The sequence below is a fragment of the Passer domesticus genome, chromosome 4 (assembly GCF_036417665.1).
Source record: "Passer domesticus isolate bPasDom1 chromosome 4, bPasDom1.hap1, whole genome shotgun sequence".
Classification (NCBI taxonomy): Eukaryota; Metazoa; Chordata; class Aves; order Passeriformes; family Passeridae; genus Passer; species Passer domesticus.
Window position 1 is genome coordinate 48,070,554 of NC_087477.1, and position 26,799 is coordinate 48,097,352.

At 40.1% G+C, this 26,799-nt stretch overlaps 1 protein-coding gene and 1 long non-coding RNA gene across 6 annotated transcripts in view; both read left to right on the plus strand.

Moving 5' to 3' along the window:
• The window catches only part of GALNT7 (polypeptide N-acetylgalactosaminyltransferase 7), a 91,812-nt gene that overhangs the window by 25,492 nt on the left and 39,521 nt on the right, over nucleotides 1-26,799 (plus strand). The window contains exon 1 of one of the 5 annotated variants that reach the window (XM_064417702.1): nucleotides 10,223-10,288. The exons of the other annotated variants lie outside the window; for them this stretch is intronic. Coding sequence (XP_064273772.1) covers nucleotides 10,238-10,288 — 51 coding nt within the window. The 5' untranslated portion in view covers nucleotides 10,223-10,237. Of the gene's footprint in view, nucleotides 1-10,222; nucleotides 10,289-26,799 lie in introns of those variants that run through there. 5 annotated transcript variants of the gene reach the window in all.
• LOC135299163 (uncharacterized) lies at nucleotides 10,617-26,786 on the plus strand. The gene is made up of 3 exons (XR_010361208.1): nucleotides 10,617-18,397; nucleotides 19,209-19,295; nucleotides 25,362-26,786. It is a non-coding gene; the product is annotated as an uncharacterized LOC135299163 (long non-coding RNA).

Here is a 26,799-nt window from a genome sequence, read left to right on the forward strand (position 1 = left end):
GTAGTGATGAGACTGCTAAACCCACAAAATAAATTCCATAGTCTGTCTTGTTCACAGGTGTAACGAGGAGAACTTCCTGAAAATTTGGCACAGGCTGCTTGGCCTTATATCTGGGAACCTGGTGCTTCAGATTTGAAGCATTACAGTAAATTCAGCATTTTACATAGCCACTACACCTGAGTCACCAGTGGATTTGCCATATATTGAAGGCATTTAATTTTGTGTCTGTAAGTGACATGATTTTATTGGGCTTTTGTTTAGGTCTTGTTTGTTTATCAGTAATTCTCAGACTTTCTGGACCATGTTGCAAGGACTTTTTCAAAGTGTGTATGAGTAGTTGGGCAACAACTGTCCCCTTCCTCCTCCCCCCACGAAAGTGTGCATGTCTTGGGCACCAGATGTGCTTAACAGGAGCTTGTGAGGTCAGTCTCCCACCCTTAGAATTTATGCTCCCATTTCCCTGCCAGGACAGCTAACTGTCCTTGCTGCCAGATGTCACGGCAGCCGTGCCAGAGTGAGGGAAGAGTGGTTGTCCTTGGATAGGGACAGGAGGCTTTGCTGAGTGCTCTGGTCGGGTGGCAATTCCAGTACATCCCTCTGGTTCAGGAAACCAGATGATGATTGCAGCTGGGGCTGTGGGCCTTCACCAACTGCCAAGTTTAAACATTACAATTCCCACATGACCAATAGAAAGTGGAGAATTTATGATGTGGAGGCAAAAGCTTTAGAAAAATAAGCAGAAATAAAAGCTGAATGGACATTTTCTGAGCTTTTTGGTGACACCCCTTCTTCCCCACTTTTAAGAACTGCTAATATCCTGTATACCTTGGCTTGATTGTCACTGAGGTCTTAATGATAAGTTGCAGACTGAACTTCAAGTGTTATTGTGGTTTAAATTAGATTCTTTGTGTGGAAATCCCAAAGGAAATTGTTCACTTTCCCTTAAGGAGTAAGTGTGCTTAGAACAGAAACTGAGACACAGCAATTTGCAGTTGATATCATTACTGGAGGAAAGGCAGGAATTGAAATAAGATAAGAAATTGGATGTAAAAGGGGCAGTAGTGTTCAGTCGTGAAGGGATGTGAGTTTTCTGAACTTGGTAAAAATGTGATCCATGGTGGCACCTAGGTGATTAAATGACAAAATAATCTCTCTCCAATTGTTATGTTTAGTTATCTATACATAGGTCACTTTTTAAACTGGTTTGCCTTTCTCTAATTGAGTGACACCGACACAAAAGACACTGCATCAGTTCTGCTACTCTGGCATTATCTGAAAGCTGAACACAGTCATTCATCAACTGGGTTTGAAAAGCTCTATACAGGTGCAGGGCTAGATATAGCCACACTGCCTTCTGCAATCAGAGCTGTAATAAGTCACCACTTCTTGTGTGACATTTACCAGAAATTAACACATTAGCAAACTTTTCATGCTCAACAAGTTTGGCTTGAAGACTGTGCACAGTGAGGTAGTGAGCTTGCTATAGCCAAAGTATTGCTGTTGTAGAAAGTAACCATCACTTCTGACAGTATTTGTATTGCTAGCAAAAGTAATAGGCAAAATGCTTTGAGATATTAAATGAATTTTTTAAAATACGTGTTTTTATCTAAATCTGCTTTGAAAAAGCTTGTAAAAATCTATGACCCTTGGGAGAGTATAAAAACCCCAATCCCTGTCATATTAAAAGGGAAATACTTTGACAAGTGCTTCCAGTTACATTGCAGAATCAATGACCACAGAGCAAATAATATGAAGAAATTGGGAAAAAAAGAAAGCCTATATGATGCCTACAATTTAGTATGCATATATAAATTATATTAAAAATTTCTTGAATTCTCTTGTCATTCAAAAACCATTGTATTAAGTTAGGTAAAGAACTCATTATCTCAAGACTGTTAATTATGTATATGTCTCTTCCTCTTCAAAGGGCAGGTTTGCACCATTTTTATGTATGTGACAAGATTCCTTTTGTCCTGTTTTAGCCCCAGGTGTTACCATTTGTGAGTAATGTAAAAGAACTGAACAGCTGAAAAATCAAAGATCATAAGCTAAGACTGTCATTTGCTTTTCAAGAATCCCATTGCAGGAGAAGAGTGATCTAGGGTGTCCAAGGAACATTTGGCAGCATCCTCAGCATAGGATGAAAGGTGACTCTGCACACTTAGGTAAGATCATGCAACAAAAAACGTAGCAGTTGTATCTGTTTTGGGGATCACACAGGTAAAACTATTCATCTGTTGCAGTACCTAATGAATAAACTGTGAGTGGAAATTGGGATCAACACCATCGATTGGGTGGTCTGTAATTTGTGGTTTTGGGAGGTAATTTGTGCTGCTTAGGGGCCGAGTAGTGAGGCATTGAAAATAACATGTAATAAATTCCTCTTTTAAATGAAATTCTAGGTAATTGTTAACTCTCAGTTTTAAAGCTAGTGAATATGGATGGCTAAGCTGAAGTAGGAGAAATTCTGATGCTAGTAAATTTCATTATTGCAAAAGACCATTGGGTCATCAGGAGGACAGCATTATCCAGAAGTAGATACCTAGATTTTTCTCCACATGGCCAAGCAGCATTCACCTTCCCTAACCCAAGCTCAGCAGAGGTAAAATTGCTTGTGTTGAGCTGACATTCTCTAATCAAAAATGACAGCGTCTTTGTCCTATTTTTGTCAGATATTAAATCAGCATTACGAGAGACTGCCAAGTGGAAGTAGGGCAGGATAAGCTATTACATTAATAGGTTTGACTTCTACCTTGGGTGGGGGGCTGGGAGGATGCTTTTTACAGTAACTAGGCCATATAATCTGAGAGGACTTTAAGTCTGGCAACAGTTGCATTTAATTACTAGATTTACTCTGTAAGTATGGCAAACAAATGTCTGCTCTGGACGATTAGTTTAAAATTAGCAACGTTAGAATTAGCAACATACTCTGTGATTCTTCACAGAGTATTCTGAGTTGGAAGGGGCACACAAGGATGATCAGGTCCACGTCCCAGCCCTGCACAGCACTATCCCTGAAAGTCACACCATGTGCCCGAGAGCGTTGTCCAAACTCTTCTTGAGCTGTCAGGCTTGGTGCTGTGACCACTCCTCTGGGGAGCTGTTCCAGTGCCCAGCCACCCTCTGGGTGAAGAACCTCTTCCTGATAGGCAGCCTAAACCTCCCTGACACAGCATCAGGCCATTCCCTCAGGTCCTGTCACCACTGGTGCTTTCCAGCTGTGTGATGGATGTTTTGTCCAGATGGATGCTGAGATGGTATCAAAAGCTTTAGTAAAATCCTAAAATACTACATTGACTGGCTTCCCTTAATCAGCTACTTGGGTTACCTTGTCATAAAAGGAAATCAGATTTGGTAAGCAGGGCTTCCCCTCATGAAGTCATGCTGGCTGTGAGCAATGGCTCTGTTGTCTTTCAGGCATTTTTCAATACCTCCCAGAATAATCTCCACAACTTTACCAGTCACTGAAATGAGACTGACAGGCCTGGGGCCTGTGTTTCTAGGGTCCTCCTTCTTTGTCTTTTTGAAAATTGGAACATTGTTAACCAACTTCTAGTCAGCTGGGTTATCTACAGATTCCCAAGGCCTTTCAAAAATCACCCAGAGAGGCTTTGTGATGACATTCTTGGATAAATCCCATCAGGCTCCATAAATTTATATGGATCCAGGTGGAGCAGCAGATTCCTCAGATCTTCAGGGTCAACTGGCAGTTTCGTGTTTTCACAACCAGGGTAGTCCATCATCAGTGTTGAAGACAGAGACAAAGAAAGCATTAAACATCTCCACCTTGTCAGTATCCCTGGCTGTGAGGTCACCATCCTCCTCCTGGAACAGGCTGATGTCATTTCTGCATTGCCTTTTGACAATGTATTTTAAAGAAATCCTTTTATTGTCCCTGCAGTTCTGGTCAGCTTCAACTCCAGTAGAGTTGAAGTAGAGCTCATGCTGGTCAAAAGGCTGTCTCCTCCATCAGTTTTCTTTGATATTTTTGTGAATCAAAGGGAATTTATCTTGCCTGAATCGGACTTTAGCAGTGCACCTCTGCCTCACAGTGCATCAGGTTAGACACAGTTTTGCTGAGTGAGGTTCCCCCCAGTACTGAGTGCAGTGCTCAGGCAGTGTGATGAGGAAGGAGGATGTCCCCAGCAAAGGGGAGTACCCAGCTGCCAGCAGCATGCATGTCCTCACAACCTGTGCTACTGTTTAGGCTTGGATTTGGGGCTTTTCTGGCTTTTCACTTCATACAGGTTGTAGGAGAAAAAATTAAACTCAGTGGGTTTCTGTAAACTGAAACAGTTTAAGATTGTGCTTTATGGCAGATTAGGATTTACCAGTTTAATTATAGCCTCCTCCTCCTCTGTGAAGGAGCTTGTGGGGAAGATATGTGCTTTTGTGGAAGAAGTATTTTGGTGTTAATAGCTGTACAAAGATATGGAGGAGAAAGCTGATACTTGTATTCTACCTTTGTTTTTCAAACAAGCATCCTTGTTGTGTTCCCCTTGCTTGGGATCATATAATTTTGAAATGTTTGCTTATGCATTGGAATATCATTTGAATTGGCAGTTCTTAAATTTGAAAAAACCCAAAACAATGTAAGCTGTTTGTGAAATAGATTGCTGCTTTCCTTCCAGGTGCATTTTATAGCACAAAATTCCTATTTTCTGAAAATCCATGTATTTCCCATGTGGATATAAAATAATTTTCTTACCAGGCTGCATACAGACATGATTACAGAAACAAAAATTACTACTTTTGTAATTAAGAGATGATGCTTTAAAAAGAATTGTATTAATCAGGAATTAAGCCTGTTTCTCCCTGCATAAGCATGCCTCTTTACAAGGGAACAAATTACTCTTTTATTTTTTCTCTCTATTACAATAAACTAATTGCTTGCTGCTGTATGGTGGGCTGTACTTATTTTAAGTTTCTCTTACAGTGTTTTCTTGAATCCCTTTTTCTAATCCTTGAATGTGGTAACGTTTTTTAGTATTGCTCTTGCTTTCCTAGGCTACAATGTATTTTCGTTTGACTTCCCTGGTGAATGTTCAGTTGCACATAGCAGCAGTCAGCACTGATGTGTGAACCTCTGAGCAGCAGGAGAGAATTGAAGGAAGGTAAAAGGTAAAAAGTATACCAGTGTACATGTGGAAAACTTGCTTTACAGGTGACAGTCTCAAAATATAATTGTTAATGAAATTACAGCATGAGCAGATGGTGCTCAGCCCACAAAGTTTCGTACTTATTTTTGTTGTCTTTTAAGAAATTGGCAGCAGTTCTCAGCAAGAACTGTTCTGACTTGAGTTGATGTTTTTAATAAGGCAGAAAGGTATTATTTGAAATACTGTGTTTTAGAAAAAAATACAATATTTTTGATTAAATCAAATATAGTCTTTTTCATATTCAAGCATTTTTGCTACAGTTTGGGGATTAAAATTTGCGTTGGTTTTAACCTGCAGTAAAACATTTTCTTTTTAAGCATTAATAAATGAACAAAGGGCCAAAGCATAGCATCCCATTTTATTTCTCAGTTCCTGCCTTCATGGTTTTGAGATTTTGAGGCATTGTCTTTCTTTTGAGTTCTTTATTAAGAATTCTATCTATGGCAGAGAATTATTTACCATTTTAAATTTGCTGTAGAAAATCTCATCTGTAATAATGTTTTGAAGCAAAACCTTTAAAAAGTAACCAAGCTACCTCTTAAAAAAGTTCCATTTTTTTGCAATTGAGGAAAGAGGATCAAGAAAGAAAGCATTAAGATAATGGGGTTTTCAGAGGAAATTAATTGTTCTCTGCACGCTTTAGTCTTGAAGCAAGTTTTGCTACACTCTCAGTTAAATGAGGCCTTGAAGTCAGCTCTTCAAGGCTTATAATATATTGCTTTTATTGGACTGCTTCCCCTGCTCTGGCTCTGCTATTCCATCTCCCACAGTGTTATTCTAACATTTCAAAGTCTATGAGAAGCTTTAAACCACAGCTATGAAATATATTGGTTTTTTCTCACCCCTTCCATGTTTTCCACCCTTATTTCCCTCCCCTCTCTGCAGTATGTTCTGCCTGTACAGAGCCAAGACCTGCAGTAGCGACAGCATGAGAACAGTGTCTCAGTAAACAGCAGAGATAGAAAGGTGCAGTAGGTGGGGTTTTGTTGTTTGCTTCTGTTGATGGAATATGAGATTCTAGCCATAGGAAATGTATCACTCACTTCTAATCACAGAGTTCTTAGCCAAGAGCCCTCAAATGCAGAACAATGCTTCATGGGTTTCCTGTGCCTCAGCTCTTGTTGGTGAGTGGTAAGAATCTCCTGCTGACTTTTGGATAGTTGTCTGGAGATCTTCAGCTCCAAATTTTGATATTTCAGTCAATGTAAGTAAGGTACTCCTACAGCATGAGATTAACCAAGTTAGTAAAGTAGTATTCTGGAGTACTCTCTGTAGAGGTATTCCAGCCCTGGGTGTCTGAAGTAAGACTTTGAATTAGCTCCTTGGATGCATATGTGTGATGTTGGTGAGTCTTCTGTCCCTCATTGTGTTTACTTAAATACTTGCTTATTTTTTTATTTATGTAAACACTACAGGAAAGTTTGGGCTAAGAAAGGCCAAGAAAAGTTAACCTGACAGTGAGGCTGTGAAGCTCTTTAAGCAGTTCTAGCCATAGTGTCATCCTTCAAATCATCTGAAAACCATCCTCAGTGAGAGCAGCTATCCATGAGGTTGGGATCTAGCCTGGGACAAGACTTTGATGCCAAGCTTGGGGCGAATGTTTACTCTGGGCCAGCTTTGGCAGTGGATGATGAGACCCTTGAGTGCTCGTTGACAGAGCAGTGAGTAGGTGTGCAAAGTGTCAAAGTCATCACCATTATTTTGTGTAGAGAAACAGTGGAGGAGAAATCTCTGCAAGATGCAGAGTTTCTGTCTTGGAGAGGAGGCTTACCTTTTGCATGAATAGGCACATCAGTCACCTCTCAGGGAGTTAACAAGTTTTGCTCCCATTATTATCTTCTACCAAGACTGGTGATGACAGGGGAGTTGTCAAGCTGTTGTGATAAAAGGGAGCAGACTGCCAGGATAGTTCATGTAGCTTTTAATCTTTGTGTATGCCTGAGGGGCCTTGGGAAAAGAGGATGGCAGGGAGCAGGCTGGATTAATTTTTCTGGATGAGATGGATATGTCCTGGGGGTTGGCCTACTTTAAAAATAATTAGAATTCTTTGAAATCTGTTGTCCTTGAGCACACTTCATCTGTCCTATGTCCCCTTTTCTCTGATTCTCATATGCCTAGATCTTGTGGTTGAGAGATGCCTTGTGCCTCTTTGGGAGGCATTTGTTTTGGTAATATTTCCCAGGGGTGCATAATTTCTAAATCGAAGCTGACTGGTGTGTATGTGTGTGGTGAGATGCACACAGGGACTGCAGGTAACCACAGGTGCCCAGTTATGATTTTGCTCTTAAGCCGAGAGCAGAGAGGCTGCTCAACTCGCAGTGAGGTGTGTGAGACACTGGTGCTCAGTTCTTAACATCTATATTTACTGGAAACAAGGATGTGGTTTTCTTCTTTAAAATAAACTTTATAAAATAATCCTGCATGTTTGCATCAGGTGACAAAGGTATGGTTGGATCCTTACAAGAGCCTTGATGGTGATCACAGATTGACTGCAGCCAGCACAAGTCTGTGTTAGTGTAGTGAGATGCATTGATCTTGTTTATATCTTGATTAATTCATGTTCTTATTCCAATCTCATTCTCAGCTAAAGGATGAATACCTCATTTTACTCTGTTTCTTTTCTTCCTGCTCATACTGTTTTTTTTCATCATTCATTCTTTGTGGGAATTTGAGGGGTTAATTAGGCTTACTCTTGACCCCTGTTCAACAGTTTAAGAATTTTTTTGCATTGCAGTAAGGTATTATTAAAGTGACATGGATATCTGGAAGAAAGGAAGCAAGATAAATGGTCAGACTTCTCCTCTTGACTTTGGGCAATATATTTTCAATGGGTTTGTCACATGCTAAGGGTTTTATGTGAAAAGTAAGTTTTCATTTTAAAATTTAAATTCTACAATTCATGTCTATGATTAAAGAAGACTTCACAGCCTTAAACATTAAGCACCAAAGTTTTTTACTGATAGACTTGGCCAGTTAGCATTGCTGCAAAGGAGGGGCTGTAAAGTTACTCCCGTAAAGGAGATTGAACAAGTTTTTGAACAGGTTTTATCTTGTATGATATTTGCAAGAATTTATTCTGTGCTGATAACTTGTCAAAATACTGTTTGCAATCTAATCCCAGCAATCATAATTTTTCAAGAATGGCTTCACAGCTGTTAATTTCTAAGAAACAGACAGAACTTTTATCTATAATTTATCTAGCAACCATAATGTGCTACTTAATGTTACCAAAGGCATAATGTTGCAGGCAGAATTCATTAGAATTTTTAGCTTTAAACATACTCTTTAAAAATATATTTATTAGCTTAAAAAGATAATCTTGACTCTGATGCCTTAACATGTTCATTGATGAGAATGCTTTTGCATGTCAGAAATAATTGTTTGGTTTTTTTCCCTTGTTTTATTCTCCAAGCTGAAATTTCTTTATTGCAGGGCATCATATTTTTATATATTTCCTAAATGCATAGGCATTTATTTTAAAGCCGAGTATTACTGATGAGGAAGTTAAAATTTCTGATATTCTGTAAGTCACTTTGGCATTACATGTGGAAACTTTTCAGCAGTGTATATTTAGTAGATCTATTCATAGCCTAACACCAAACCCAACAGCTTTCCTGTAGGAAGTCCATTTTCTGCCCTACATGTATTTATTATTTCTGTCACTTCTTAATGTTCCTTAAGTACTTTTATACTGTATGGTCTGTAGTATTCAAAGAAACTTTAAACTACATGAAAAAGACCAGTTTTGGCAACTCAAATGTTTTATAACTGGTGCTGATTTTATCCCAGTGCATGTTAACCTCCATGATGTTCCTTTACCTTAATATCTTTATTTTAAAGTTTTGGTTCCTTAACTTATTTTGTTTGCAGACTGAAGACGTACCAGCACTAGGCTGACACATTTCCTCATACCCTTTCTTTTCTAGTGTAGTGGCATAAAAGAGTGGATATAAGAGTGGGAAAGTACATGGAAGGGAGTTCTGCCTGACATTTGGGTGCACTTTCTAAGGAAAGGGTAATTTTGGACACCTAGAAATATGTGTTCAAATCACCATGCTGTGAAAAGCCACCAGTTCTGTATATATATTTTAATGAAAACTCTATTGAGGCTCAGAGAGTTCCTGAAAAGTGAGAAGTGCCCTCTCCTAGTGGAGGGCAACTGCTGGTTATGCACATCTTCCCTCTCCTCCATGAATTTAAGAACATGCAGCTCTCTCCTTAATTCTCTAGTAAGAGATAAAATAATCCTATGTGTGTAGATTTGGCTTGAAAGAAGAAAGGGAGATTCATATCACTAAGAATACTTAATAGAAACATACTTTGTTGTGTAGAGCATAACAGTGTTCCTGTCTTACCATTAATACCAGAGGAATCCCTGGGAGAGAGGAAGGGCACCCCTCACCCAGACCACTCAATCTGTTTTACTGTTGTGGGCTTCACCTACTTGCATTATTTCCAGTTGGATTATTTCTGATACAGGATTTGGGTGTGGTGGCTCAATAAATCACTCAATTCTGCTGGGTTTTTTTCTGATGCTCTTAATACACTATGAGTATCTGACCCTAAATGCATTAGGGACATAAGCGTGCTGCCTTTAGTGCCTCTGCTTTCTCAGCACAGCAAGTGGGTCTCCTCCAAAAGACAAGAAATGTTTAAGAGAACTTGGTGGGGAAGGTTTGTTGGTGTTTGTTTTGTTCACAAGGACCATAGAATGGTTTGGAATGGAAGTGATTTTAAAAATCATCTGCCATGAGATGGGACACCTTCCACAGGACCAGTTTGCTCCAAGCCCCATCCAACGTGGCCTTCAACTCTTCCAGGGATGGGGTATCCACAGCTTCTCTGGGCAACCTGTTCCAGTTCCTCACCACCCTTGCAGTAAAGAATTAATTCCCCGTATCTAATTTAAATTGGCCCTCCCTCAGTCTGAAGCCATTCCCTTGTCCTTGTAACAAGTCCCTCTCCCTGTCTCCTGTAGGCACCTTTAGGTGCTGGAAGGCTGCTCTAAGGCCATCCCAAGGCCTTCTCCTTTCCAGGCTGACCCACCCCAAGTGTCTCAGCTTGCCTTCATAGGAGGGATGCTCCATCCATCCCTCTGGCCCTCCTCTGGACTCAGTGCAGTGTTGTGGGTGAGTTGTGTAGTCTTGTTTTAGAGGTACCAACCCTGCCAAGTCAGGCAGCTGCTGTCCTGCCATTCTGCAGTGTTGTCCCTGGTGTCCCTCAGGGGTGCTGAGAGGGCTCTGAGGACGGGCAGCCCCGGAGCCCCGTGTGCCTGTGCACAGGTGGTGGCTGTGGGCAGCTGGGCAGGCAGCACTGCTCTCTGTGTTTGCTCCTCCCAGGCGCTCTGGTTTGCAGCTACTCCTCGCTCCCAGCAGCTTCCCCCTGCCCCACTCCTGTTCTGAGCTAGCTCAGCGCTGCTGTTTGCCCTGCTAATGGATGCCAAATTCCTTTGGCGTGCTCATGCTGCTTGCTGTCTGTGGGGAGTCCTTGATCCAGCTCAGCATGCAAAGGGTGTAAAGGTGCTCACGTTGGCACACAGACAGGACAAACATGCCTGGTGTGGAAGTAAACTGACTGCAAAAATGTAGCCATCCCACTCCATAGCATCAGTCTGAAATATCTAGCAGGTATCAGACAGAGGTTTAAATCCAAAACAAATTAGCAAAAAACAAAAATTAAAAGGCAGCTCATCTGCAGCAGCTAAAAACCACAGTTTTCATAAATCGTCTGCAAGAACTAGGTGCATCTTGTAATTCATATTTCTGCTGTTCCACAGTTCTCATTGCAGCAGAGATGGAAAATATCCCCTTCAGGTTTTGCTGTATATCTGCAGTGATGGGAAGATAAACATCCCTGTAATATATCAGTGTTGACATTCAGAAGACTTCCAAACTTTGCTTTTTAAATCAAATGGAAAAGTTAGCTTTGAGCCTCTTCACTCTGTAGGAAGAATGGGCAAGTGTTTTGTTTTTTTTCCTTTGCCACATCTTACATAAATCTGACATCCCTTACAAATCTGCAGTTGCCATACTGTCAGGAATTACAGAACTGGAAGTGCTATACTAAACAGAAGAAAAATATGCTATATACAGGTAAAACACTATGTCTGAAGGAACAGCTAATGCATAGACTTAAAGTGTTCATGTTCTGTTGAAATTATTTAAAATGGAAAGGTGCCTGGCACTTTATTTTTAAGCTGTTATTTTTTTAATTGAAGTGAATTAAAAAGTGAAAAGTTCCAGGTTGTGCTGGAATTTTTGCATTGTTTTTTTGGTTTACTTTATTTATATCATTTACTGAAAATACTTAGTATGATAGTGAATCAGTCTGTTTTTTTCTGTCTTAACTTACAATATTTGTCCAAGTCTGTATCGGACAATAAAGTAATGTACTGAGAAAATGTTGATTTGGATAACTTGCATATGACAGTCTTAAACAGGGCATATACCTTTTATGTTGTGCTGTTGTCATTTGTGTGTAAAAACTTCTCAGAAGAAAGCATGTTGTCCCAAAAGGTGACTGATTATTGACAGCAGTAATACTGGCATGGTTGACAACCATGGGAATGTAGGGTGTCTTAAAGAAGAAGCTCTTTTATATTGCTTTTCCTTTACCATTTTCTATATACTATACAATCTATATAATATTTCTATAATAAATTTCTATATAATTTTGCAGTTCATTGAACAGTAGCAAAACAGTGGATTTGTGTGTGTGTGTGTATTTTGATTAGAGTATCAAAATCCTTGTAGATTTTGGTTTCTTTTGCTGATTCTGTTTTGATGTACAGTAAACAATTCTGTACTGTTTACTGTCCTGTCCTGGTACATTTGCCAGTTCATCCTTCTGTGGTATTTGATGCCTGAGGTATGTAGCTTCTCTCCTATACTGGAGATTGAAATACTGACAATTTTCTTCTTTTGCAGTTCCTCCTCCTGGGAGGCATTGTCTCACTCCCCAGTCAGACTAAAGTATGAGCTGCCTTACTGGCTCTTCATTTTCCAGCTACAGGCCAGATTTTCCTGTGTTAGAGACAACAGACTCTCTTTCCCAGGGACTGCAGAAAGCTTTTGGATTGAGTTTTCTGACAGGCTTTAACAAAATTGTCTTTGTTAGAAGTTAAAGTGCAAGGCTAGCACGTAAAGGTCGTGATTCAGTGAACTGTGTTCCATTCAAACACCCATTTAATGAACTGGATAGATCATAAGTAGACTTTGTAGTTTCTCTTCTATGTAAGATGCAGTAAATGAAGGGCACAGTTTTCATAAATGCAGTTATTAGCAGCTGTGTTTGAAACCCACAAGTAATGCACATGCCTAGGGCTTGTGGAAGTCCCTCCAGATGGAAACAGCATTACTGGGGTGATTATACCCTGAGGAAAGGCTCACTGTCATTTTGAGATCAATTTTTAGCCAATATTCCATTCTCAGTATTTACATGGAGAGTCTGAATTGCCAGAACTTCAGATTTCATAACAAAACTGTTAACAAGAAGTGAACATTTGTTGGAAAGATTGAGTTGCTGCAGAGAAATGCCTGTTGCTGTACTGGTTGGATGGTGATAGTATCCTGCAGACAGAGGCACCGTGCTGAGAAAGCTGACTTCCATGTTTTCTGAGCAAGAAGGATCCTCATGCATCTTTCTTTGTGTGTGCTGTACCCCCCATTGATGGGTGAACAGTGGAATGCTACAGTCCTATTGCTGAGGAGTCAGTGCAGATGGGAGAATGCTGTTCACTTGCATCTTCCCCAGATATATGGTCAGAAATGCCAGCCATAGTGTACCTCAGCTAGAAGCACAAAGATCATGTTAAAAGTCTGCATCTCTGAACCTCCCTTATGTAAGGAGATCCCTCAGGAGATGTTCAGGGCTAGAAGTTAATCCTTGGTGGCATGTTAGGGGAAGGCAGTGGGATGTCAGTTCACAGTGTTGACTTGGAGAGTAATGTTTTGATCATTAGCCTCATACAGCTTCAAGTTTATATGGTGGCACCACGGCGGATCACCTGCACTGACACAGTAAATATCAGGGGAGTGCATTATGTGACATTCAGGTGCAGCGTGGCCGCCTTTCTGATTGGCCCCATGGTCTCAAGGTGCCCACAGTGGCTTCCACGCTCCAAATAAAAACACTGCATGGCAAGTGCAGAGAAATGTGCAAAGCTGGAAGCACAGGCTGGTTTAGTGGAGCCCATTTAGGAAGTTTGTGGATTATATTATAGCATTCTTGCTAGCTATCTAAAAGATGCAGATACCCCAGCTGTACTAACACATTATGTGGCTTCTAAAGCAAAGCTATAAGATAGATTTTTATATTCATCATGTTTACCTCACAGCAAAACAAACAATATCACTAGCTGTATGTGTCACAGAAAGAGCAGTCTATTTACCAAGATTGATTTGTCAGTTCAATATATTGGTTTTTTATTAGTTTAGTGTTGCTGCAGGCTTTTTTTTTTCTTTTTATGCTTCAAATGGATGTGCTGTGTTGATTTTTGGGGGGTTTTTTAAGTATTTGGTGCAGATAAGAACTTCTCTTACCTCAATGGCTCAGTAGTCTATAACTAATTTATTGGCAAACACTACACACATTCTCCTATGTAGGAAAGACCAGGAATGAAGGGCCAAGGAAAGATGAGATCAAATCGCAGAAAACACAATTGGTCACAAGTTATTTCCCTTCTCTTGTCTAGTCAAGCCGTGCACAAGGTAATTACATACTCTGAATTTTGGAGATCTTAAAGGACTTCAGATGAATCTTGCAGAAGTGGGTTTTAGACTGTATGTATAATTTGCATACAATGCAGTTTTTGGATTTAGCTGACTGTTTCATTGAAGAAGCTTTAAAAATGGTAGAGCTGATCAAATTCTAAAAAGCAATTTTAAAAAAAAGACAGAAGTAGACTGTGGTAAAGTTTAAGAATGGTTACAGTATTTCAAGGTAAATCAAAATCTAGTCATGCGGTTTGCTCCTTAAGAGCAAGAAATATGAAATGAGATTGGCATATCTGTCTTTAAAAATTGAGGCAGACAAGATATAGCACAGAAAAGTGCATCCTTTGATCATGCGTGTCTATTAGTGATGGATTTATTATATTGTAAATGTCATTTACTTGCTGAGTTATATAAAAGAAATGCATGATTTTTGAATATCCATCTGTCCCAGATGACTGAGAAAGAAGAATGAAGTTCCTCTGCAGGCTTGAACCAGTGCAGTGTTCATTGCTGATGCCTGGAGAGCCAGAAAAGTTGGCCTCAGCTACTTAGAACATGATGATTGATGGTAGTTCTTGTTTCTTTCTGAGGCTTTTTCTGAAAAATAATAGAAGTTGGATTTTATCTATAGTAAAGTTATAGATTATATATTGTAACTCTTTTAATTCAAGGGAATGTTCGTGTTGTGGTTTAAGCCCAGTGAGCAGCTCAGCCCCAGGCAGCTGCTCCCCCACTCCCCCACCAGTGGGATCAGGGGGAGAATTGGATTGGTAAAAGTGAGAAAACTCATGTGCTGAGATGAAAACAGTTTAATAGGGAAAGCAAAAGCTGAGCACACAAGCAAAGCAAAAAGGAGTTTGGGTCACCTGTCCTGGCTGTGTCCCCTCCCAACCTCCCAACCTCCCAGTCATCCTGTCTTCTCCCCAGGGTGGCAGACTGAAAAGCAGAAAAGGCCTTGGCTCTGTGCATCTCCTGCTCGGCAATAACAAAAACATCTCCACATTATCATCCCTGTGTTCAGCACAAATCCAAAACACAGCCCCATACCAGCCACTGGGAAGAAAATTAATTCTACCTCAGCCAAAGCCAGCATAGCTTGTTTTTACATGCTTATCTCTACAGCTTGAAACTGAGTTACTTAAATTTTTATTGTTTCAGTCCAAAAGAAACCGTTTTTTCTATTTCTTTTTTCAGTTTATAGAGAATATTCATAAAATGGGCTTGGTCCTGGTAAAATAAAAAGCCTTGCTACTTCCTAATCCACTGTGTAATAGTGCTACACAGAAAAAAGGAGAATAATTTTTTGGAATGAAATGAAGCTGGACAGAGGACATCTTGGAAATTCTTAAAAATTCCCAACATCCATATAAATAAACATGAGTTCTATTTTTAAGATCTCATTGAAACATATGCATAAAATGAAGGATGTTCCTAGAGTGAAACAGAACGTGGAAGGAACAATGACTCAACTAGAAAGGTCACAAGCTTCATTTAATGTTGAAATGTAGTGATGAGAACAAATCTTGTATTGAAGCTCTTGAGTGATGCTGTGTTTTAAGCCTTTTCATCTTGGGGGGCACAGCTTCCCAGGAAAAAAGGATGAAGGAGGTTTTTGGGATGGGAAAGAGATGTTTGTTATTGCTGGACTACTGAGGGCTGTGGAATAAAGTTCTTGGCAATTGTAGCAAAGCCCTGAGTGTGAGTGTGGTACTGGCTGAGACCAGCTGCAGGGCAGGGCAGACGAGGTGGTGCAGCTGAGGATCACAGAATGCAGGAGTGAAATGAGAAATCACCAGAGAAAACATCCAAGTGACAGAGGTGTTGGTCTTCTGGACTGTGGCAGTGTTGCTGCAAACTATTCCATTCTCATGTCTGCTTTGTCTTTCTTCCATTTGGTTGCAAAAACTGCAGGAATTGTCAAACATGTGACAGTGTATACGTGTGGCATCAGTAGAACAATACTGTAGAAAGAGTCGGACTATATGGATCAGCACGTACTATGTGGCTAAGACATCAATACAACACTATTTTCAGGTATTCAGGCTATTTTTCCTCTTAATTTTTATTAATCAGTAAGGTTGCATATTTGCATTTCTAAAAAAAAGTCCTCTTTTGCTAACCTCTCATTGCAGTGCAAAGACAATAAAAAAATTTAATTCTTTCCCTCTTCATTTTTTTAATGAAGAGGGTAAGAAATACTCCAGGAGTCATGAAGACTTGAAATCTGGAGGCCTTTTCACATCTTACAGTCAGCTCAGCATAGAGATGGTGCTATTGTCCATTTTGTTCTTAATACTCGTAATTTTTCCAGTTAAGCATTCATAAAATCCCTCTAAAAAAGAAAAGTTGTGGACAGGTTCTAATTATGATATGTTTCCCTTTTTTCTCTTGCATCATAGGTTGAAAAGGTGTTAGTTATTCAAAGTATTGTAAAGCAATTTGCTACAGCTTAAGTATGCTTCTGATTAAACACTGTTGTCAAAATCTGGTTGTATTGCTTCAAGCCACATAGCCCTGGGCAAATGTGGTACTCCTAATCACTTAGAGAGGGAGAGAAGATAAAAACATCCTTCATTTTGTGCCATCATTTCTGCAGTCCAGTTTTCAAAGAGATTTCCTGATATTTATCTTTTGCCTGGAAGCAAGAGCTGGAAATATTTCTTGCTATCACCTTCTACCCTTCTCAAATAGGGTAAGCAATGGCATCATCCTCATCAGAACATGGTAAACAAAACTGAAAATTTGAGAGAAATGAAAAGGAGAACGGAAGGTGGCATTTGAACTAAGTATGGAGCAGTAAATGTTTACAGAAATGAGCAATGATGATACGGATTAGAACCACCAGAATTCTGAGTATTTGGAGATTTCCCATAGCCTTCATCTGCTTGAACATTGTTCTGGAGTTGGCTGTGTCCCTAGAAGCCAGTTTCATGCACTTGTTTTTTGGAAATGCCTTGTGCTTGTGCTGCTTTACTCCTCCTGTGATACCTACAGCTGCTGGCCCATCAGCTTCAGGAGCAAGTCATCTTGCTGATCCTTTTGTGCAGCAAGGCACCCTCCAAGTTGAGGAGCTGAAAAATAATTATTTTCATTGCGTTTTTTTAAGTGACAAAAAGGTTTAACTTTCTAGGCAATAAGTGTTGGCCTTTCTGTGCATAGATGCAACTTGACATCTCCTGAAACTTGATGTCGTGAGTGGCACCAGGAAAAGAATGAAACCTAAAATTGATTGGATCCTTAGTGTCTCTGTTCTCAAGACTAAACAAGAAACTAGACATTATCTTGGAAAGACGTGTCAGAGTCTGATGACTTTGCTTACCTGGAACAGATTTTCTTCCTGGTGCTGCAGTAGAAGATCTGTACCCCAGGGCCTGGTGCTCTCCTTCTCTTCAGCCTCTTCATGGGACTTGGCTGTTATCATAACAGCGTTCTGAACAACTGAAACACAATAAAATGTCAAATGGCTGCATTTAGCATGAAATTAGTCAACTGGCATACAAATTAGTTTGGGGTTTTTTTTTTAATTTTTGTGGTGTCTCATCTATGGTGTAGTAACCCATATGGTGTATTTGAGGGTAAATATAATTAACAGGTGCTTTTTTCTTGGCTTGGAGCTCTGAGTCACTGCAGTCTCTGTTTAAGAATGAATTAATGTGGGTGATACTCTACAGAAGTTCATAGTTGAACTGCCATGCTAAATACATGCTAATGACAATGTAGGCTGCAGTATGTAGAAATGTATTTATCTGTTGGGCAGGGAAAGAGGGAAGGCTATGGGTGTTTAAAAAGCTGTTGGTGGCAGACTGTTCTACAGTCACTGGATCAGCTGGTGGTTTATTAGATCAGTCTTAAGTGTTTAACCTCAACTGACTTACCTTGTGTGATGTACAGTATTTGTGTTGCCTCAGTTTGTGTCAAGAAGAGAGCCAGGATCAGTGCAGGCAGGTCTCTTGTGGTCTCTGGTTCCTTGGGGACCAGACAAATTGCACTTGGAAGCAACAAAAAAGACATTTAATTAGCAAGGAGCAAAACCACACCTGAAAAGATGCAGTGTGTAGGGAGATACTTGCTCTTATGCTTCTTTATGTTCTGTCCTACTCGATCAAGGCCAGGTTGGATGGGGCTTTGTGCAACCTGGTCTAGTCGAAGGTGCCTATGGCAGTGGGGGTGGAACTGAGAGATTTTTCAAGTTCCTTCCAACCCAGTCCATTCTGTGTTTCTAAGATTACTTCAGCTTTCTTCTGCTGAAAATGTTGAATGGTCTAGTTGTAATAAACTTGTAATAAATTATTGCTATTCTGAGTTTAAAGTTTTTCTGTCATCTTTAGAGTGTTGTTTGTAAGGAAAGGATTTAAAAGCTTTGGATCATACTTCTGTCTTATCAAGGCTACTATCACAACTTTTCTGTTATTCTGCAGCAAGCAGCTGCAGATACAGTTTTGTGTTCTTTTTATTGCACAGGTTACTAGTGCCAACATGTTTTTATTTCTGGAGCATGGGAGAGACTGAAATACATCCCCTTAGGTAATGCAGCAGCTTCATTTACAATTTAGTTTAAGAATATTTTTTTTTACTTGGAAGTGATTGTAATCTTAATGATAAGAGACTATTTTGCTTGCTTCAAAACTAGCCTTAAGTTATAAAATCAAGGACAGATTTCTTTGATATTAGTTTATTTAGGTGTTTATCTTAGACTTTCTATTTTAGATCTCATTAATTACTATCCAGATTATATCATATTCTCCATAGCCACACAGAGAGGTACAATGAGAGGTACAAAGAGAGTAGGTTTAGACCAGATATTAGGAAAAAAGTCTTTCCTGTGAAAGTGGTGAGACACTGGAACAGGGTGTCCAGGGAAGTTGTGGACACCCCATCCCTGGATGGTATTCAAGGGATAGATGTAGTTCCAGGCAACCTGCTCTAGTGGAAAGTGCCCCTGCCCATGGCAGGGGGCTGGAACTAGGTGGTTTTCAAGGTCCTCTTTCAACCCAAACCATTCTATAAGTCTGTGATTGCTCTGCAAAGTTCTTGGGCATAAGTGGGGGCTTTGAGTGAAATGGATCTCTGTCAGGGCTTCTTTAACACACTGTGGCTGTTGAACTACAGATGGGACCAGGGGTAGTGTGACAGGGCCAGGAATGGCAGGATGGGATGTGTAAAAGCTGAGTAGGAGTTGTACCTCAAGCAATCAGGAAGGAGATTGGTAGGTTTAAGAGCTGGTTCAATATTCCCCAAGCACTGAGTGCTAGTGAAAATGAGGACATTAGGACTGCTATTTTTTACAGTAATTTGTTCTGAGGCACTCAGTGTCTTTATTTTTACTTGCTTTCAGTCAGGCAGAGTCTAATTGTGAAACTGCTTGTCGCACAGGATTTCGAGGAGTACTGCACCTCTCCTAAGGAGGCATCCTGTAACATAGGTAAGGTACAGGCCATGTTCTGTCTGTCATTTCCTGTACTCTTAAATCTCCCTGAAGGTGAGAGAGTGAGGTTTGCAAGTTTTGGGTGACCAGTGGTAGCACTTGTATGAGACTGAATCTAGCTCAAGCACTCCGGCCAGTTCTCTGGGTAGTCTCTGCTTTCAGTGGAGGTATCTGAGCTTCCCAAAGCAAAGGAACTTGCCCAGTCTGGACCAGAAGCACATGAATGTGACAATTTGTGGAAGATCCAGACTCCAAGAGAGACATATCCAGCAGTAAGTTCTGGGAGAGCAGTGTCATTGGAAGATGGAGAGAGGAGCAAGGACAGGGGGTAAAGCAGTGCAAGTTAAAAGAGCAGTTGTGGCAGGATTGCATTACTTTGCATGGGTTTTAAATGATACATACACAGCAAAGCCAAAGAGGATGACAGAAGTATCGTTAGCTCCCCTTGCAAGTGAAAGATAATGTCACAACAGAACAATTTCATTTAAATGGGATGCTTTGATGGTTATCATACTGACATCCAAATTTGGGTATGTCTTTAAACAAGATATTCTGCAAGTAAACAGGTGAATCTCGGGATTGATTATGTTCCTTCTGTTAGGCAAATAACCAGGGAATCAGGTTCTTTCAACTGAAAATAAGTATTCTTCCTTCTTCCATGTTATGGATTTGTTATGTGAGGGCTTCCATAGCTTAATACCAGTTCCTGTGCCTTGTGAGTGACCTTGTGAAGTGCTGGCTGCAGACCATGGCAGTGTGCAGCACTAGCCTGGAGTCACTGTCCTAGATGACTGCTTCTACCATGACAAAATAGACGATATCCAAGAGGACAGGAAGAGCTAGTGGGTCTTTTTGCCCTGGGAACTCTTGGAGCAATAATTTGAAAAATGAAATAAAGTTGATGAACTAAGCCTTATCTTCCACAGTGTCTTTCTTGAACTCACAGGTTCGGACACCAGCAGAGATGACCTCAGATGTTAATGAATATTGTTAGTTTTTAGACTCATTACTAGATAACAAGAGGTTGTTTTTATCCATTAATAGGAATCCGTGGTACAGAGGCTCATGTAGATTAATGCAATTGGAACTTGAATGCTAAATTCTGTCAAACTCCTTCATTACAGCAGAACATTGAGCTGTTACCAAATTCACATCTCTACAAACAGTTCCTCTCCTTTACTATGTGCCCTTCTTATTTTTGGACATGCCACTTTTCCACAAGCAGTGCTCTCCTATCTCAGAAATGTCAGCTATAAAGTAGAATAAAGTTGTTGATCTTACTCCCCACTACGTTGTTTTGCTTTGGCTAGCACTGATTATCTGGGGTTTCAGAAGTACTGCTACTTTACTGTTCTCTCTGTGTCAATATTGATGGCTGTGGTCTGCTGATATCTACTGAAAACTCAGTAACTTCTGTACTGCAGAAGGTATATGTGCTAGAGATTGTCCTGTTCTGCTTCTGCCTTATCACAGAGGACATAAGGAGTGAGTGGGAAAGGCATTTCTCTCAATGCTGATGACTAGCAATTCTATTACAGGTATCTCTTCCTGGCAAAACTGTTTCCTCTCAAAAAGCTACTAAAAGAAAAATAACAAGTTGGATTAAGGATGGTGGAGGGCAATGAGTAGTGTATCGCATGTCAATCAGCTGGATAGATGCTGTGAAATCTAGGAAATAGGTGAAGGAGGAAGTTGCCCTGCTTTTCTTTTAAATTAAATTTTTTAAAAAAAGAAGAAATAAAAACCCACCCACAATGTTTTATTTGCCATTTCTCAGATATAGGTGGGAGTACAAAACACATCAGTGTAAAAGTACTGCTCAATACTCATTTCTCTAAAGCTGTTTCTGGCCCTTGCACCTTATTTGCACTTCAGTGTTATGTATTTTTTAGTGAGTAGATATATATATATATATAGATATGTAAATATGCATATAGTGTAATGCTTCCTTGTTTATATAATAAAATTACTTTTTATTTGTTTGGTCTTTGTGATTCATAAGTGGCTTCTGACCAAGTTCATGCTGAAGACTCCAAAAAGTAACAGGATGTGGTTGTTGTCTTGTAGGATTAGATTACTTGCTCTTCGGAGATGCCACCACAGCAATGTGTTTGTGGTACAAAGCTGTATAGTCGTGGTAGTTCTGTGTACCAAAATTTCTTCCGGGATGGTAGATATGAATTGGTCTTGTTTAAGTTTTTAAGCTGTTTCTCCTAGGATATTTAAGGGGGCAGAAATCTGCAATGGAGAGGTAGCACTCACTGCGTAATGGACTTTTGTATTGTCAGTATATGTCCAAATTGAGGGCAGTTGTGAACAGAAAAATATAACTTAGAGAATTATATTTTTCTGAAACTGCTGGTGACAAACACCATCAACAGCATGGTTTCTGACTTGGGTTGCACAAAGCATGCAGTGGAGGGATTTAGCAATCTGTTCGTTTTACAAACATGCATTTTTAAACTTCAAAAGTTTTCTTTAACTTAGTGTCAAATAGTACTTATCTCTGTGTTTCTGGAGTTCTCATGAATGATCTATCCTAATTTTCTACAAGCTTTAATAGTCACTGTAGGAGCTACTGAGCATGTAAGTATGCATTCCATCACTTCGAAGTGCCTCTGAAATATACTGAGAGGAGTCATAGCAGGACAGAGGCTGTTTTGCCCAGGCACTGTGACAGCAAATGGCCCTTTCAAGCCAGATGGCTTGAATGTCATTGCTCATATCTGACAAAAGAACTCTCCTAGTCCAACTTCAGACTTAATTTGAGTCAGCAGGGTCGTTTTATGACAAAGTTGTTTGATGGGAGGTTTAGCAAAATATGGTTTAGAAGCAATGCTGCGTGTGGAGCTTAAAACTTAGTGATTGAAAAGGCTTTATTTTTATTTTTTTTAAGTGACAGCAGAAGTGCTGTTGATCTTTATCCTTGTTTGAGAAGCTGGGTGTTTTTCCATTTGCCCATTTGCAGGACCAGCTGTAGTAGGTATAATTTCTGCTTGCTTGAATGGAGGCTACCATGGCAGGGGCGGGAGGTGTGAAGTCTTATGGGATGGAGCCCTTTGGGAGTCAGAAAACTGTGTTGAGGGAATCATTGCTTATTTTATTTATTCTGAAGTTCTCAAAAGAAAATTCTGAAGCAAATCCACTTTTCTAAAATCAGGGTTTTTTCAGACATTATTTAATAGAGAGTCTTAGGCAGTTGCCAGTCTTGAACTAGTTACTGAAGAAAAGCAGATTATGCAACTTTCACATTGGCAGTTTTATTGCCAGCTACAACTCCAGCCCTCCACCAGATGACTGATCTTTCAGCCTTACTAAGACCTCTCACAGGCTTTCCTTTTACTTTGTATAATTTATAGGCATGTTTTCAAAAGGAAACAGTTATGTTTTCTATACCTTCAACTGCATTCCCATCTTCTGCAATAAGGCACCTAATTTGTGAAGTAAAATGACAATGACTAACCCCCTTTTTTTAATTTGCAAGTCAGGTAGTGACTTTATTTATATCACGTCACTGTTTCGGAAACACCCATTGCAGTTACTCATACATATTTCCCTAAGGAGTGAAAAAAACATTCAAAAAATAAAGAAGAATGCACCAAACTTGATCTAGAAAGCCGGCAGGGAATCCTAGGTCCAACCCTATGGGAAAAAAATAATGGTCTGTGAAAAAAAACTTTTTTCTGTATTATGTGTCCTTTTTATAAAGATGTAATGAGGTTTTGTTGGTTTTGTTATTTGTCTTCAGATGTGAGAGAATTCATAGGTTTTGCTTTTCTCCCCTCGTTTCTGAACATCCTAGAAGTGCAGTATTCAGATGCATGTTGTGCTCACTTCGTCTGAGCCCTTTCTTCACTTTGCTGTTACTATCTCTTTCAAAGCTTTCAAAATAATTTTCAGACCATCTTGTTTTGCCACTTTAGGAAGGTTCTTGTGCTTTATCTTTTTTTTTATACACATGCCTTCCCGTTTAGCTGTTATTGTATGACTACTTTTGCCTGAGCCAAACTTGTAATCAGTGAGGAGCACTGATTAAAAATTCTTCTGAATTTTTATATGGGATTATTTTTTTTTTTCTTTTAAAAGGAGGTGTGTGTCATAATTCATAAAAGAGAGAGGAAGCCCTAGACGTTCCTAACTATGGCATTGTGGTTTACATAGTGACTGAAGTAGTTCTCTGTTTGTGGTTTGACTTTGCTTTTGTTCCAGACAGTATATGGAAAATCCTGGTCTCATTTATCTGTGGAGAAATGACCATGCACTTAAACCCCGCTAGTTCCTCTTCTATTATTTTAATGTCCATAAAATGCTGAAATTAAGTTAGTTTTGTTCATAGCATCCCATATGATTGCTGTGTTTTAGATTTGTGTCCAGGGATAAGGAGGAAGGAGTGAGCAGCTGTGTCATGCTGAGCTGCTTGCCAGGGTTAACCCACAACAAATACTTTCCATTTTATTTATCCTCTGTGCATAGGTATTGGGGGTATGGTGTCAATGAGTGTGCTTGTGTGTTTGTATATAATTTCCGTTTTATGAAATATTTTTTTCCAGGCCAGCAAATATGGAATATATTTAGTGCATAGACGGGAACTACAGATAAATGCATTATAATGCAAATTGTGCATAGCAGTTATAATGAGGCTAAATGTAATAAAGGATAAGTCAGTTCTGATGGCAGCAGAACAAACAAATTTCTTTCAGAAGTGTTATGCTTCAGTCGAAGAATTGGCTAAGTGGAAGCTCATAACTGTTTTGTAGGTAATGGAAGTGGAATGAAAGGTCATTTAATTCCACACAAAACAGGGGAATATGAAAATCCTCTCTGGTTGAGACTGATGATCCAGGGTGGTGACTGAATGTGGCAGTGTGTAAACCTGCCTGCTTTCTATACTGCCTTCCCTTTGGACTCTTACGGCATCTGCAGCTGTTTAATTCAAATTTTCAGAAGGTTTCTCACAACCTTTTTACAGTCCCGCTATGGACCTGTCGTACATCACAGTAAACAGTGAATTTCCATTGCATTTGTCCATGACTTCCATGATATTTTAAAATTCAGTTGTATACCCCTCAGCCATCACATCTCCCTACTGCAGGGTCTTGGACATGAAAGATGAGTGGCCTTTCTGGTCTTTCATCTCAAGATACCTCTCTGCCTTCTCCTTGATTTTGGTTACCCTACCCTGCACTTTCTCTGACTCCTTTTGAGATGTGGAGACCAGAACTAAATATTACTGAATACATGAATGCATCAAATGTTATGTAGTCAAAATTATGCTGTCTTTAAGCATCCTTCCTGATGATGCTGACTGTTTTGTTGGCTTTTATAGCTGCCTCCGCACTCAGAGCAGGAATTAGATGTGAGCTGAGAGCTCAGCAGTGTTCTGACAGTCTAGTGGCAAAGCCTTCCTTTTGATTTCCAGGGTAAGTGTGAGATGATGCTCTCTTCAAAAGTCCTCTCCGGGCTTTATTTAGATCCATGACAGCCTTTGACTTTCTTGCAAAATATGCCTTTTCACATGCCCTTAAACTTCCCTTTTCTAACACTGACTTTTGAGTTCCTGAAAAAATTATGATGGAAGAACAAAATAATGTAACACTTCTGCATGTTGTGTGTCCTCCCTGTTTAAACTATAACAAACAGAGAACTCAGAAAGTTTATTCAAGAAACTCCTTATTTTGAATTGGAGCCAATCTGACTCCCATTGTTACCATGTTAACCTAGAAACATTATGTATTGTATTTTTCTTAATTTCTGAAGGTTTTTATGTGGAATGATGTCAGGAAAATAGTGTGATGTAGTAGGAAGTATTATGTGGTTTAATTGAACATGGACATGAGTCGGCATTGTACCGTTGTTGCAGTAAAGGCAGAGTGTATAATGGGTGGATGCCCTAGAAAGAGCTTAGCTGTTTGGAACTCTGTGTGCTTTTTCCTCCCACACTACCTCAACACAGGAGAGATGTAGAGATGTTCACAGATGCAGAGGACCTAGCAGAGACCTGCTAGGGAGGCTGGGAAAAAAAGTCTAATGGGGAATCTAATGGTATCTTTTCACCCTAAAAAGGTGAAGTTGCAGAGCAAATGGAAATAAAATCTTCTGAGGGATGCAGACTGAGAGGAAAAGATGCAATATGAGAAACATGTACTGAGGTATGAGGGGAAAAGCCTTCACTGGGTCAAGCAACTGGAACAGGTTGTCCTGAGAAACTGGACAAAGGGGTGTGACTGGACAAGCCTCTAAGAAACCCCACCTCACTGTGAATCTGCCTTCAGCAGGTTTGCATAGGTGACATCCTTCTGATCTCAAAATTTTGTTTATTTTTAAGACATTGCTAAAATGTGTGTTGTTTTCTGGAGATTTCTGAATGATCTAACGTTTGATCTGCTTACAAATAAACTATTTTAGCAGGATATCTGAACCTTCAGCAACATTTCCCTGTCATACTCTTGGACAGTAGTATTGGAAAAAGTTGTGACTGTGTGTTTTGGAGCGCTTTCATGGGTGGTGCTGTTGTGTTCTGGAGACTTCACACTCAGACACTTCAAAGCCTTTCTGTCTAGTATCTTCCAAACTCACCCACCCTTGTTCTAACCCCACCAACCTCACTGATCACTGAAAATGCTGAGCAGTTTTCAAAATGCCAGCCCTGCTTCTCAGTGAGAACTTCAGATCTCTTGGTGTGGATAGAGGGAGGAATGCAGTAAAATTGTTTTAAGCAAGGATGCAGGAGATGCCAGTGGCCATGGCAGTTCTCTTCAGCGCCAGCACTGCTTCCCCAGCAGGTCTGCCTGTGTCCATGCAGCTGATGTCCTTTCTGCCTGCTGTCCCCAGTGCCATCAGTGTCACCTCCCAGCTGTAAATAAGCTGTTGCAGCAGAGGGAGGAGCTTGGTGGGAGCGAGCTGGGGGGACAGGGGTGTGTGTGGAGGGCGGGGATGGTATGTGGCTTGCAGCTGCCTTAGACGAGTCTGGCACATTACTTGTGGTTACAGCACTCTTCCCCAGCTGAGGCTGGTTTCTAGCCAGCTGGTTTCTTCTGAGGTCTCTAGTAACCACTGGGACCTTGCAGAGATCTGAGCCATAGCAGCCTCAGAAACACCCCCTGTCTGACAGTGGGACCATGCTGTGGACTGTGGCACTGTTTGCCTCCATGTCACCTTCTCCTTCATAAAATGCTCTGTCAGTGCCCCTTGCACATCAGTTTGAACTACAGCTCAAACTACATTCAGGTGAACATGTCCTGCCTGGGTATTTGGTCTTTGAGAATTCTTTGGGCGTTTGGTCATTTCCAGGACCAGCTCACCAAGGTAAGTGTGGACAACAGCTGGTGATGTTCTCCAGCAGTCAGTAGCTTTAGTAAAAAGTGTTCATTGAGCCCCTCAATAGACTTCTCCATACTTATTCTACATATTTTTAGTACCAACTCTTAATGCATTAAGCTACTGGGTGTAAATAAATAAAGGATCGTCAATTGATATGGTCTGCTGTTTCTCTCTGTGTGTA